Source organism: Xenia sp. Carnegie-2017, unplaced genomic scaffold (assembly GCF_021976095.1).
Source record: "Xenia sp. Carnegie-2017 unplaced genomic scaffold, XeniaSp_v1 HiC_scaffold_20, whole genome shotgun sequence".
NCBI lineage: Eukaryota > Metazoa > Cnidaria > Anthozoa > Malacalcyonacea > Xeniidae > Xenia > Xenia sp. Carnegie-2017.
The window spans coordinates 6,007,570-6,022,415 of NW_025813483.1; the positions used below are offsets into that span (position 1 = coordinate 6,007,570).

At 35.8% G+C, this 14,846-nt stretch overlaps 2 protein-coding genes across 5 annotated transcripts; both read left to right on the forward strand.

The window, feature by feature from the left end:
- Nucleotides 1–1,553: 1,553 nt before the first annotated feature.
- On the forward strand, nt 1,554–10,836 carry LOC124442338 (ralBP1-associated Eps domain-containing protein 1-like). 4 transcript variants are annotated; one of them, XM_046992841.1, is made up of 12 exons: nt 1,571–1,729; nt 1,807–1,900; nt 2,629–2,731; nt 3,342–3,781; nt 3,975–4,127; nt 6,562–6,742; nt 7,304–7,461; nt 8,072–8,135; nt 8,795–8,939; nt 9,104–9,168; nt 9,943–9,999; nt 10,649–10,836. In XM_046992841.1, exons 4-12 carry the CDS (start codon nt 3,463–3,465, stop codon nt 10,689–10,691), a joined length of 1,185 nt encoding a protein of 394 aa, XP_046848797.1. In that variant the 5' UTR covers nt 1,571–1,729; nt 1,807–1,900; nt 2,629–2,731; nt 3,342–3,462; the 3' UTR covers nt 10,692–10,836. The 4 variants fall into 4 exon arrangements, with proteins under 4 accessions (XP_046848798.1, XP_046848797.1, XP_046848796.1 ...); XM_046992842.1 differs by lacking the exon at nt 1,807–1,900 and having other exon boundaries at nt 1,554–1,729; XM_046992840.1 differs by having other exon boundaries at nt 1,571–1,900.
- Nucleotides 10,698–14,831, forward strand: LOC124441563 (ralBP1-associated Eps domain-containing protein 1-like). The gene is made up of 9 exons (XM_046992040.1): nt 10,698–10,739; nt 10,939–11,638; nt 12,181–12,203; nt 12,273–12,428; nt 12,786–12,837; nt 12,904–12,974; nt 13,108–13,214; nt 13,649–13,754; nt 13,904–14,831. The coding sequence occupies exons 1-9, from the start codon at nt 10,698–10,700 to the stop codon at nt 13,964–13,966; spliced, it is 1,320 nt and encodes a 439-aa protein (XP_046847996.1). The 3' UTR covers nt 13,967–14,831.
- The last annotated feature ends 15 nt before the right edge of the window (nt 14,832–14,846 follow it).

The window sequence follows — 14,846 nt, forward strand, 5'->3', positions numbered from 1 at the left end:
GTCTTTCCATAGTACACAAAACATCAACCGGATGATGTACAAATTCATCTTTATATTATGTATACTACGAAAGTAGATAAGATACCAATCAATAACCAAACTGCGCATGCTCTTCGATACCTTACACTAACCGTATACCACTAGCGGACATTATAGTGAAAAAATTAATTTTGTATGTTGCATTGTTGTCTTTACAAGACATTAAAGAAAATGAAGTTCAACAAGACAAGACTGAATTTCTAAAAACTTCTATTAAATATTCGGGCAAATGGACTTTTTTCTATCAAAATCTTCAAAATGTGAGCAGTTAAGAGGTTGACAAAAATCATTTTGTGCGAATATTTCGCTTGTAAAAATCCGGATTTTCATCACAAAATCTGTAAATTGTAAGTAATTGGTCATTGAAAGGGGAGCACAAAATCAGCACTGCCCTTCAAAATACACTTCGCATACAGCAGCTGTAGTTTAGGTTTCTTATGCGAGCTCGGAGTTCTCCTAGTTGAGCTAATGATGATTTAGTTTAGCTTTATAATAAGTTGTTCTTTTATAGACAACCTTTTATACATGAATTATAAACATGAATTAAGAAATTCTCAAATGCAAAAATTAAGTTTTGTCATTATAGTTTGGTAAGCTAGCAAAAGCAGGGGACTGTGGAAGGTCGGTATTTTCTTTGGGGCATGTTCACATATGCATTTTAAGCATCATATTAGTTTGCATTGAAATCAACACCCATCGCTACCCTTATTATCGACTTTCCGCGGTCCATGAAAAGCCATGCACGAGAAGTGAGACCAATATTTATCAAGCGCTTTGAAGTAATGTTGGGCCGTAGGATGCGTAACCACAATATATGCAATTCCGTCGCACTACTTGCGAGACTACATAATATTTACATGAATAGTTACATAACTGCTTAATTCATCTTTATTCGTATAATTGTTCATTAGCAGAAATAGCATTTGTTTATTGCTGAATAGAATTTCTTTGTCAACTTTAGCAGGTTTTGTCTAGTGTTTGTCATCTGTCGCTTTTTGAAGTTTTTCCAGATTTGGCAGGGGGGGCACCCTGCAGTTCGGCATTTACTTTGAGCTTATTTTTCACATTTGAATCTTACGAACTTAGAAAAGCGCATGAAATATGATAAAATATTTGTGGAAATGCCCTTTATTAGTTTCATAGCACGACAAAAGAATGATTTTACATCCAAAGTGCGTCTTGCAAAGCTCGGCTGTAGGCAGATGTGTTTTTTTTTATCAATTTGTAAATATCTTTATCATAAAGATAAAGGTCTTAAATTTTTTTCAACATTAAATTCACAGAGGGATACGAAAGACATTGATATTTCATGTTACGAGTAGTTGGTCGAATATTTCAATTGACACCAAAAAGGTTTAGTTTGTGTTTTTAACACCTGACAAAAACTGCAATATATTTAAATATAATTGCCAGACGTAATTGCTGTAAATTATAATTACCGGGGGAGGGAATTACTGGAGGTAAACGGCTCGTATGATTAAATGTAACAAGTCACGTGATGTATATTGCCGTCGGTGCCGACGTGCCGACCCTCCCATATAAACTCTCTTGTCTCCGGAAAGGAAAAGTGTTGACTTTAGATGAAATTTAAAATATGAATTCGAGCAATATTTTGTCATCCAGCGCTGACCTAACGTGGCTTTAAAGACCAAAGTTCACTGCAAAAGATTGAACCTTCCACATGCTCATGGTATTGTATGCATAATTGAATATTTAGATTTATTATGCGGAGTTAATGTAGTCGCACGAATATCTTCCTTGCTCAAGCACTTTCAACTCTCAACACTGTGATAATGGCATCTGCGTATTTTTATCCTTTCTATATTGCTCAAATATGATTGTCGAATGATATTTTGCCTAGGTGAGTTAACTATTTCCGAGATATTTTGCTTAAATTACGTTTAACGACGGACGCCTGTTTTAGGAAAGAAGTCTGAAGTGAATGTTGTAGCTTCGGAATAGCTTGTATGAAAACGAAAGAGTTTGGGACTTAATTCATATTAGCTTTAGCAATGATAATGTTTTAGATGAAATGAAATCGTCGACTGAGTTGGCATGTCAATGGAGTTGTTTAATTATCCTTATAGGAAGTACTTTAAGGCGATGTTGTCTTTGTGGAAATTTCAATCATAAAATATCAAATACTCGTTATTTCGTAAAACTGCCTCATCGGAGTTATTCGTTACCTGCATGTTTTCTTGCTGTTTGCTCAGATATCGCTTAGACTATGGCGTATTCGTTACGCCTTGATTTTTTTTGATGGTAATTTTCGACTTTTGTACTTTTGTCAATAACTTCCTGCCTCAATGAGTATGGATGGATTTGAAGGTGTTGTTTTGACCTGGTAGAATCTTCCTGACGATCTCGTACGTACAACAAGGAAACCTATTTCGTTAATATAAAGCTCTTCCTGCGCTGTTTGGTCAGTGCAAATTGCATCAACAGAATCTTATAATTTTTGCAGCGTTGTGTGCATTTGCGATACCTAAATTGAATTTATCTTTAAAATCATTCCTTTTACCAATAATGTCTAAATCATTTCTTTTTTCAAAAGCAAAATACCAGTGATATCTGGTTGTATCATTTTAGAAACCTACAAGAATGGATCATGAACGACTGCATAATGACTTGGGAGATAAAATGCTACGATTAAATTACAAAGTTAAAAATGAGAAAGAAAGACCTGAACCAAGTAAGTAATAGATGTTTTAAGTGTAGAGTGTTAAATATAGAGTTTACATCAACGGAGGTAAAATATTACCATTGACTCATTGACCTAAACTCAATATTTAAAAGAAGGAGACTACATATGACCATAGGATTGAACTATGAAGTTGAAAAGTAGAGAGAAAAGCCATGCCCTAGGAGTAAACTAAATTGAAATAGAGATTGATTAATATTAAATTTTAGTTACCACATAATTTATGTTTTAATTATTATATTTATAGCAAGTAAATCTGTGCGAACCATTGTTTTGCCACCACCTGACCATTGGTGGAAGTTGAGCATGTCAAAATAATTTGCTGTAGCACATTTTGGCATATATTTAAATTTCTAAACAACTTAGAGGCAAATCCATTGGTAAAATTACATTCTTTAGAAAATAAAAACCAATAGTGCTTTTCTGAATGTAATTTAAATCATCACATCGATTGAAGTTTTTGATTAATGTCTACCCCCCCTGAAACATCACATCTACTAAATTTTTAACTTTATGTCTGCTCCCCTATCATGTCCACTGAAGTTGTTGATTTTGTGTCTCCCCCAAATATGTTTACTGAAATTGTATACACAATTAATAGGTGAACGTAAGAAACGAACTTCTCGCAAAACAAGCTCTTCAGATGTTGTCTTTAAAGAGGAACCGTTTAGTCTCATCCTCGATCGTTCTTCTGAATCCAAGACAAATAAAGCTGCCCTACAATGACTTTTGAAAATGCTCTCAGTGAGAATGATGAATTAAATGATGACATCATGTTATCGTCAAGCTCTGCTAATGTCTCACAAAAGACAAATCAACGATCTAAAACATTGCCGAGATTGCCAAGCAGTGAACAAGGTATAACAAAACCAAAGCAAAAAACACAATCGCTAAGTACCAGTCCCACTGCAATCACTCGACCTCATTCATTGTGGAAACACGGAGAGCATTCACCTCGTCATATGTCAGTGCCAGCACCCAGGATACAACAAGCAACTTTATTACAACCTACGTTTTTCCCTACATCTTTGCAAACATCAGGTGATTCTTTACATGAATTTAAATGAGCATTATGCTGCTGCTAAACTATTTTTGTAACCACTAAATCAACATGATCATTGTCTTTTTGTTTGTTTCTTATTTTCTCAAATGTCTTCACTTGCCTTACGTTTATGTCGTTCATGTCTTATGGTCAATGCTGACATTTCCTCGTGCATTGTTTGTATGATTTTAGAACTACCTGATATGGACAATACAGATCATCAATGGCCACAAGCCAGTCAACACAAACTCTACTTTAATACCGATCCTCAATCCCTGAATAATGTATTTGATAATCCTTCAGAAAACCAATCACTTCCATCCAATGTTGTATCAAGTCATCAAGGTAAATATTTCAACATTCATACAGACCTTATAGGAGGAAGGGGGAAGGCAAAATTATTCAAATAATTTGGTCCAATCTATGTAATGTATCAAAAACCAGCTATTCGTTTCTCATGTATTGCTTGCACATATGCAATGTTGTTGCAGCTAAGCTAATTTCAATGAGTTTCGGTGGTGCAAAGGTCAAACTCGATGCTTTCCATCAGTAAGTTACAAGTTCGGTCCCTGGTCAAGTTAAAAATTGGCATGCAATTGGATACAGCTTTATGCGGGATAAGTTCATGAAGTCTCGATTAGAGCTCGCAGGTTTTTTCAGGTACTCCAGTGTCAAGGGGGTGGATGAATATAGAAAGCAGGGCCTTCAGTGAGAACAGTTGTATAATTTAATGAGGTCACCCTGGTGTAAACAAATTAAAAAGAAGTGCTCGTTGTGTACCATGGCATGTTTTAAACTATCATATAAATTTTTATAAAAGACTGCACATTTCAAATATAAAGACATCTGTGTGGAGTTTAGAAGGTCATTGTACTCATTACATTGGAAGTAGGGAGGTTTCATTATTACATGTATTACAAATGTGTTTGTATGATTGACCTTGTATAACTTGGAGGAGGGCTTAATAGAATGATAGCTTACACTTTGGAGGGTTAGGATAATGTTATTGGTTAAATGCAGTTGTAAAGCCAGCCTGATCTTTTACTTTCACAATGCTAAATTTTCAGCCATAGTATTATTCATTTCTTTTGGAAACAAATTCCATTCATTGTTTTTTAGTTACTGAACACAATATTATTTGTAATGTAGAAGCAAAAAACGAGCAGGCTTTGCTCTCTGTAATATGTGTAATATGGTTAAATAGCATTCAAGCCATGCATAACTCAGTGAGGGAAATATTTCCGTTTATCAGTTTTTCAGCTTGAATCCTAGTTTATGTAATAAACTGGGGGGGGCAATCTGCCATTTGAAGTATTATTTTACATATTGTACAGATCATATTTATTGTTTAATAAATTGCCTATTTATTAACTCTAGCTGTAATGTTTACAATTAAAGTGTGCATGTATGTGAGCAGGGGGTGCGTAAACCCCCCTGTTTTAACGAGGTACCCCCCTAAATGATTGTATTTACATTTTTTCAGCCAATTATAGCAATTTCATTCTCACATAAATTTTCTACATTGCACCTTCCCTCCCTTCGACGCCTTTAATTAATTATTGAAAAATTCGTGGCTTGTCGATATCACAGGTCTCTGAAAGCGTATTGACATTGCCCTAAAAACGATTATTAAAAGAAAGGCCTTTAGTTTACTTATTTCATACTTCCGCCTGCGGATATTTTGTATAAAATTAGCATGTATCTATTGGTGTTGTTGCCGTTGTTATCGCTCTTCAATAATTAAAGAATACTTTGGCAAATGTTCATTTTAAGCTGAAAGAAACTTTAAGACCGAGGGAAGATTGCATGAAGGTAATAATAACTAGCAAAATACCGCCTTGCTCGCTAAAAATTGGATTATTTGTGAATTACGTGCGACTGTTGACAAAAATTGCTGTGTTTTGCAATCACATTTACGCGTTCGTTGTTGTTATCTTATGTCAATGTCGTAGAGATTGTGCCAGCGATTTAAATAAACCTAAATTATGATTTAATTTTTATTTATCAACGCTCTTCAGGCGGTTTGATTGTTGCTACCTACTCTCATAGTTGTCCTCTTTTTCGGAGTGATTTTCTTGTTGCATTTTATACTGTACGTACGCAATGTGTCATTAAAATATTTTACATATATTTCTTTCTTTTAATTCATGTGTAAAAAGAAGAAGTCTTAAAATTTTTCTTGCACTTCATAATACTGTCGAAAGACCATCAACTGCGAACTGTCAAACTGCTCATTTGAATGTTATTACTTACCTAGGTAGCTAATGTCACAGTTATTTAGTGCAAACATGATTATTTTATTGTTAAATAAACATACATACTAGTACATAATACTGTTTAACTCTGTGATAGACTGTATAGAAGTAATCATAAACTTTATACCACTTTAGATAGACTGTATAGAAGTAATCATGAACTTTATAGCACTTCAGGTAGACTGTATAGAAGTAATCATAAACTTTATACCACTTTAGATAGACTGTATAGAAGTAATCATGAACTTTATACCACTTTAGGTAGACTGTATAGAAGTAATCATGAACTTTATAGCACTTTAGGTAGACTGTATAGAAGTAATCATGAACTTTATACCACTTTAGTTAGACTGTATAGAAGTAATCATGAACTTTATACCACTTTAGGTAGACTGTATAGAAGTAATCATGAACTTTATAGCACTTTAGGTAGACTGTATAGAAGTAATCATGAACTTTATACCACTTTAGGTAGACTGTATAGAAGTAATCATGAACTTTAACACTTTATACCACTTTAACAGAGAAAAACAGTGCGCCCGATGCTATAGAAAACAATTCAAAAATGTGGCAACCGAGGGGAGGAAATCAAGGCAGCTGGGCTGATTTTCCAACATCATTCAATGGAGTATATGTTAGCAATGAAAAACCTTGGAATGAGAAAGCTGTTGTACATGAGGATGACAACATTCATGCATCAAAAAGGTGATTTGGGATGCCTTTGGCTATATGAGGTCAACTAGCTTTATTTAGGAAAACATTGATGGATATAAAGAGTGACAAGGGATTCCTTTGGGTGTTTGGGGTTAACTAGTTCACTTGATATTAGCATTGATGTATTTAAGGGGTGAACAGGGATCTTTTAGGTGTTTGGGGTTAACTAGTTCATTTTTAAGAGAATATTGACAGATCTAAAGGGTAAGCAGGCATACCTTTGGGTGTTTGGGGTTAACTAGTTCATTTTTAGGTAGACATTTATGGATCTCAAGGTTGAGCAAGGATTCCTTTTGGTGTTTGGTGATAACTAGTAAATTTTACTTAAACAGGGATGGATTTAATGCATAAGCAGAGATTCTTTTGGGTGTTTGAGGTTAACTAGTTGCATGTTGAGAAAGACATTAATGGATCTAAAGGGTGAGCAGGGATTCCTTTAGATGTTAGAGTTAGATAGTTGCTTTCTTTTTGTGTACTTCAATTGATACATTTGGTACAAATTATAAATCTTTCAGTTCCAATTCCCCATCAATATATTTTGTTTCTCTATAGAGAGAGGAGCTCTAGTCACTCATCAATATCATCAAATTCATCGGAAGATGATATTGCAGAGACAGAGGAAAGTGTGTGGAAAATCAACGATGAACAAAAGGCTTATTACCTCAACCAGTTTAGAATCTTGCAGCCTGCAGAGATGGGTGTTGTCTCCGGTTAGTGTTATAATGTCCACAGCAGAATTACTGTAGATTCTCAAAAGTAGCTATCCTGGCTAATTTTGGAATAAGTGGCATTAGGGTTTGGCTTTTTTCTGGGAGCACTTAATTAGTTAATTAGTTTCAAGTTGTTATTTTCAGGATTGGTTAACTCCAATGGTTAACTCCTAATCCATGTTTCATAAACAGTATTTTTCAACGTGTTAAAAGTTGTCTAAGGTTATGGTAGTTGACACTAATGTACAAGAACATTTTATCTGGAGAAAAGTATGGATATTGTAAAACTCTTAAAAGTTCTATAAGGAGAGTTTTTATTTACACGATTCTTTAAGTACTTAATTTCAATGAAGGAGCCTCCATTTGAGGAGGTGGTAACACTCAGTGAGAAACTACATCTGAGACTCTGTAGTGCATCCATATACGTATATGTACATGTTTGGCTGTTGCTGTATTTATAAAAACCAATGCATATGGATGTTTCGAAAAATTATCAACCTTTTTCTCCATTTCTATGCAAATCTTACCTTCATTGCCGATTGTTTTGTTTATGACATTGATTTCCTTCAAAACCATGATTTACAATATTAAAATTACTTTGAATTTATAGGTCAAAAAGCGAGAGAATTTTTCCTAAAATCTGGATTGGGAATGGATGTTTTATCGAAGATTTGGTAGGTCAATTAAACATTCCCTCAAATTTTGTTTCATCATATTTATAAGTAACTGGTTGCATGTTACATAGTGGTCGCCATGTTGGTTGAATTTTCTTGTTCACAAAGGATTTTTCTTGTTTACAATTCAAATTCCAACCAACATGGTGAACATCTCTTTCTCCTTTACTCCTAGGGACAATAGACTTGCAATCCACAGGTCTATTTAATGTCATATTGTTCCTAGCAATGTGATGTTATGTGTGTAATAAACAGCTCCCTTTTGCATTGTCAAGTACATCCCTGTTTACCATGAATGATGTAATAAGTACCCAGGGCAATTGATAGATTATTGTGTTTTAGGGTGAAGGGGGGGTAATAGACGAGTGCCGTTTATGAAGAGGCCTTTTTATCATTTTTATCTTTTTAGTTTGAACAAATTAAAATGAAACTACAACAAAATATTGTTGTTTATTTTCATCCCAATCAACACCCCCCCTGCTGTGATGATAATATAACAGTAATAGCTGTAAGTGTGGGCATCTATAAGAGATGAGGCATTTATTATAGAGAGCATTTTGATATGCACTCATGCTTCAAGGGAGGTGTTAGCTAGATACCGTACAAGATGTTTATTTGACAGGAAGCATTTATTGTACACTAACTTGTTTAATATTTAGGAATCTTGCGGACCTGGATGCTGATGGTGCCCTTGATTTCGATGAGTTCTGCATTGCAATGCATATTGTTGTTGCAGTTAGGCACGGTTTGGAGGTACCTCAATTTCTTCCATTGCATCTGGTACCGAGAAATATGAAAAACAATGTGAGTATAAATTAATATGGATCAATATTCACACTAGTATTAGAAAAGTTTCTTTCTTTTCAAGCATCAAGAGTTGATTCAACGCTTTGCTAAGTCAATCTCTATACATTAAGATTAAAAATACAACTACATATGATTTATCTTGAATTTCACTTTTTTTAAAGCGAGTTCTTCCATACCTCAAATGGATGCTAACAGCCAAGGATTATCTGCAAAAGACTCTGGACAGGTAAAATAACAAAAAATTCCTTTATTTAATTGTAAGATACAAGTGCAGTTTAGTGGATGTAGCTGTTCAGCAAAGAAATTTGTTGCAGGCTCACAAATTTGGGAAAAATGTTGACAATTTCCACTGTTAACTGAAAACTTAACAAATGTATTTTTTACTTTACTTTCCATATCCTAATTGATGCAACATCTCTGCATAGTCTGTCTTTGCAAGAATTTATGAAGTGAAAACATTGCCATCGCATTCTTTGACCAGACGTGCATCCATACATTTATTAGGAGGCTGTCCTTTGGAGAAAAGTGTGGGCTTTTACACCCACCGACCCCTCCCACATACACACTTCTGCAATCATTACATCTAAAGTTAAAATAAAACATAGTCCAAATAGAGGGATCTTATAAATTCAAATTTTAGTGATGATAAAACAAGACAATTTGTAACATTTCGGTTTTATTTCAAAATCGTGCATCAGACAGTATAATGATTGTAATCTCATCGTTGGTGTTTTGTATTTTCTCAACAAAATACGTAAATTGCGCCAACAATTTATGTATGGTCACTCAGATAGCTACTGGTTGGTTTCTGCTAAACTTCCACTTGTTCAATATTGAAACATTCGTTTAAAGAAAATGAAGAATTGTCAGAAGTTTGAGCGTGTTTTTTACCTCGTGGTTTGAGAACTTACAGGTGTTCTGGAGGGGTATTTAGGGTTATATAACTTACTGAAATTACGAATGATGCATTTTGGTGATTTAACCGTTGGGTATTTTTCAGCCCTGGGCAAGATTCTCGTCTGATAGTCGCACGAATGTTGAAGTCGATGGTCCTGAGGTAATTTGTTTGGAGTGATACTTACGTAAGCTTATAACAACTATGTTGTCTTTGTTTTTGACGTTCAGGATTTTTAGGATCTCTTACGCTGGGTCAGTGGCGCACACTAGGGTGGGTCGAAGTTGGCGCACACTAGGGTGGGTCAGTTGCGCGCACTAGGGTGGGTCAGTGGCGCACACAAGGGTGGGTCAGTGGCGCACACAAGGGTGGGACGAGGGTGGCTTGATTAAAGATCGTGCGCCAAATCGCTGAAATCACACCTATTTAACATTATTGTGACGCTAAATGATGAATGTTTGATAGACTTTAGTACTGTACACATACCAGCAGATGCATTCTTGTGAGTGTAGGATTATGTGTACGTTGGAATCCTTAAGTTAAATTACTGGAAATAAAATTTGAAAAATATGCTTATTGGCTTGCCCTGGGATTTCCTTAGAAATCTCATGCCTTGAGGACGAGCCCATCCCCCCAATATTTCACTGTCCGCCTTTATGTCCGCTACTGCTTATCACAATTTACGGCTTTATTTATGGATGGATCATTAATAGTGGACTAGGGATTCTTGTCACGATAGCTTTCTTTAGCTACTTATTTTCGAGGATCTCTCAGGATGGTTGAGGGATTCAATGCGTGGCTTTCTTTTTAGGTTCAAAACAATGGACAATTGGGGATTTCACAACGCCCTTTAACGGTTGATGTTGCCGAGCAAAGCACGAATCAACACATTTCCCCTGTCAGTCATCACACGCAACAAGTCAATCAACAACACGCGTTACTAACTAGTCAGCACGTTCAGTCTGTCAACCAACACGCTGTACAAAGCACCAATCAACACATTTCCCCTGTCAGTCATCACACGCAACATGTCAATCAACAACACGCGTTACTGACTAGCCAGCACGTTCAGTCTGTCAACCAACACGCAGTACAAAGTAGCCAACCGTTGACCCTGCTGTACAACACGTACAACAGTCTGGCAATGTAACACAAAACTTGGTGCAACAAGGACAAATTGTCACGCAACAAGATCAAACTGCTCAGAAAGAATCACCACAAGCCGTACAACCAAAGCAACCAATAACACAACAAAGTCACGGACAACTTCAGCGAACTAAATCTGATTCGAATTCCGCCGATGAGAACTCGACCCCACACCGCAAGATATCATTGGGAATACCAAGGGTAAGAGGACAACCCAGGCAGAAAAGCCTTTTAGACACTCCCCATTGGGCTATTCTTCCTCCTCCGAGTAAATTTACCACAGATACCCCGGAGGAGGTGGTGAGAAGTGGACAGTTTGTACCTACCGGAACTATTATTACCGCTGAAACCAGTGATCGCAGTGAACGAGCTGGACTCGAAAGAACTGCTCCAACGACTCGTGGATATTCTGATTCTGACTCCAGTTCTAGTGAAAACGATCAACCTAAAGATATTAGAGGCAGGGATCAGTCACGTGACATCGACTCTGTATCTTCGTCGTCCAGTCACAGCAGTAGTAATGCACTACGAGCAAGTCGGGAATCTGTTGATGGTGAAAATAGACTCACCGTAGTTGCCCCTGTTCCACCCCCGAGAAGAAAACCTGCTCACTCAAGATCTTCTTCTCTCGATCTACAAAAGTTATTTAACAAAGGTAGTTATAGAATGTTTTCACCGTCCATCAGCGCCATGTTGGTAGAAAAAGTTCTTAAGTGAAAAGAAGGATGTTGATTTCATTATCTGTTGAGCATATCAGCCTTTTATTTAAATTACCGTCATGGCCGCTTTGATGTCTTCATGATTTCAAGCATTTTTGAGCATGGACACTTTGACTATTAACCTACCGACATGGTCGTTGTGCAGTGCCCTAAAGATGAAGTTGACCAGTTATCAATCTCTCGGGATTGAGAATTGGATTATTTCAATTTACGTAACATTTGATTACATACGAAATCCCAAGTTCTTTTCCGTGTCGCTGACGCTGTGATTGTGGTACAAAATTTTCTCCAGTTAAGATGGTGTAGAATTCGTAGGTTTACCTAAGGTGGCGTTAAGGGTGGTTTAGAATTCGTAGGTGTATCTAAGGTGGCGTTAAGGGTCTACCGGTTCACTTGTAGTGGCGTAATGGTCAACTGCTTCTTTTTTGGGTGGTAGTTTTATCAATGTTCTTTAAAATATTCTTTTTTCGTACTTTAGGTGGAAACTCGTTGTCTTTGCAGGTATGTTTTCATGTTCTTCGAATCGAAAGACATTTTGTTTGCCCTGCAGCACTCGTAGTTTTGTTTTAGAAGTACGGAGATCATGGCAAAGACACCTCTCAAGGTAATCAAGAAAACTTCGCTAATTTTGAAGATTTCAATAATAAAGTGGAAAACTTGACTCGTGCAAGTGAAAACCCACCAAGATTTGGTCATCGACGATCTGCTTCACTTGATAGTACACATGTAAGTAATCTATGATATGAAAATATGAAGGAAACTAGAACTGTGTTTTGAAATATCATCATATTCCACAGTTGATCTTGTAGTTCAGTTGGTAGAATATTGAAGACAATGATTATCTTGTTACTATACTTGAGTACATCACAACAACGTGATGTTATTATCTATGATATAAAGATATGAAAGAAACTAGAACTGTGTTTTGAAATATCATCATAGTCCACAATTGGACTCGTAGTTCAGTTGGTACTGTGATATTTACCTTTTGCTACAAGAAAATCTTCATCATCAGCACCTCTCCTGTCAGAGGAACACAGATCTGCCTTTGATCATTTACTAAAATAATCTTCTCATTTCCAGTCAGCTTCAGTCGAACAACCTTCACAACCGACAACCACCGAGGACGTGAAAGGTTAGACTAATGGATTAAATTTCAACCACGGCTTTATTTTACTTAAAGATTTTCTTTTACTTCTAGTCGAAGATGTATCAAACATTAATTCTCGATTTCATTCTCCTGGGTCAGTACCAAGACCTGTACCAAGAAAGGTACTGCTCGAATTAATCTATGATTTTTTTGTTTTGATTTACAGAGACTTTGTAATCATGTAATCTTAGTAATCATTGTTATTCCTTGTTGATAGAAAAATGTATATTAACATGAAGTATATTGTATTTTCAGAAGGCTGGTGGTCCTCCACCTCCATTGAATAGACAGGATAACAGTTCTGATTCCATACCGGAGAAAGAAAAAAAAATCTCAAAAGAGCCAATTCATTTTGTTGTAAGGTACGTAATGGTTTTAACATGAGAATCCTTTACAAATATATTCTTTTCAGATTACTGGATAACACGAGAACGAGGCTTATCACAATTTTAGTATTTTGAGATGGTTACATGCATTATGCACTTAATGTATGCTCCCGAGGGAAATAATGAGTTTCGTCTTTCAAGGGTCTCAATGTTTTCCCAAAGTAACTAGAATTTCTTGTATAGGAAGAAAGATGATTGATTTCGTTAGCCGTTGAATAGAATCAACGTTTTTCGGGGGGATTCTTCCGGAGAAATTTCGAGGGGGGTCTTACAGAGGAAGTTTACGGTATTTTCCATAGCTAGGCATGTATCCCGTATAATATCGTTACTGATCTCGCATAATTCAATTCATTTTAACTTACGTTTGTATTTAGTCGTTTAATCTTCATGTTTTATGTTATTTTACGTAGACCAGTCACCAGACTTGAACAACTTCATGCAAAAATCCGAGATTTAAAATCAAAGAACACGAGATTGTCAAAAATAAATAACGACCTTCAACAGGAAGTGAAAGAGGTACTTGAGTTTACTGCACAATGCATTGTGGTATCAATGCTACGATTTTACCAGAATGCAAAGCGCTGCACCGTGAGAGAAACTATGAAAGAAACAAATAACTGAATAGGTACTGCGCATGCGTCACAAAAAATCTTGTTATTTTTCAGATGATGGAAGCAAGAGTAAGTCTTGAAAGCTCTCTCGAACAATTAAAGCCTTTTCCAAAGTAGTTTGAAGATTTTGCGAATAAGAAATGATCGACGAATAGATCCGCGATAGTTTCATAAAAAGAACAGCCTTCTAAAATGAGCTTTACACCAAGTGCATATTGTAGATATGATGAACTGTTGCGTGTTGCGAAATATGGCAAGCAAAGTTCTAGATTTCGTCGAAAACCAATATTCTTGGCTTACGACGAAGACAATTGTTACAGTGTAACCTATATATATATACAACTAAGAGAATTTGCAAAACACTTACGTTGGTTTTATTCCGATGTCTGTGTTAGTTAGAGATGTCTCTTACATAAAACGCAATAAACGAGTGTGTAATTGGATTTCAAGTAATTATTTACATTTTAGAAGCGTCTCTGTGGAAGTTTTGTTTTGTTACATGGTTATGTCAATATTCCTATTTTTAAAAAAAGTCTTTTCTTTGCAAGGCATATTTGTTCTTGCGAACAAAAAGTAGTGTTCATTGGGCGCCAAAAATGTGACAAAAAATCGACTCGTTGTTTTCAGTTATATTTCTGTTCGCTCGCGAACACCGAGAAAGAAAATTGATCGTTTTTTATGTACAGTTCTTTCGCGCTGGTTTAATTTTACAGACTTCTGTTCAGTTGTCTTTGATATGTCCAACATGTTGTGTGTCTTTCGCATTGAAATGATTTATTTCGCTATCGCTTGCAATACGTTATTTTGTACTTATCTATAAATGCAGGAAATTTTTTCATAAATAAAGTTATAGGCAACCTATAATTTTGTCTTAGATAAAGTAAAGGGAGCCTGTCACCGTAAACTTATTTATTTTAGTTGAAAATACGAATAGTATAGGAATTTGTATATATACACAAGAATAAATAAGTGAAATTTGTAAGAATTTTTGTACTAA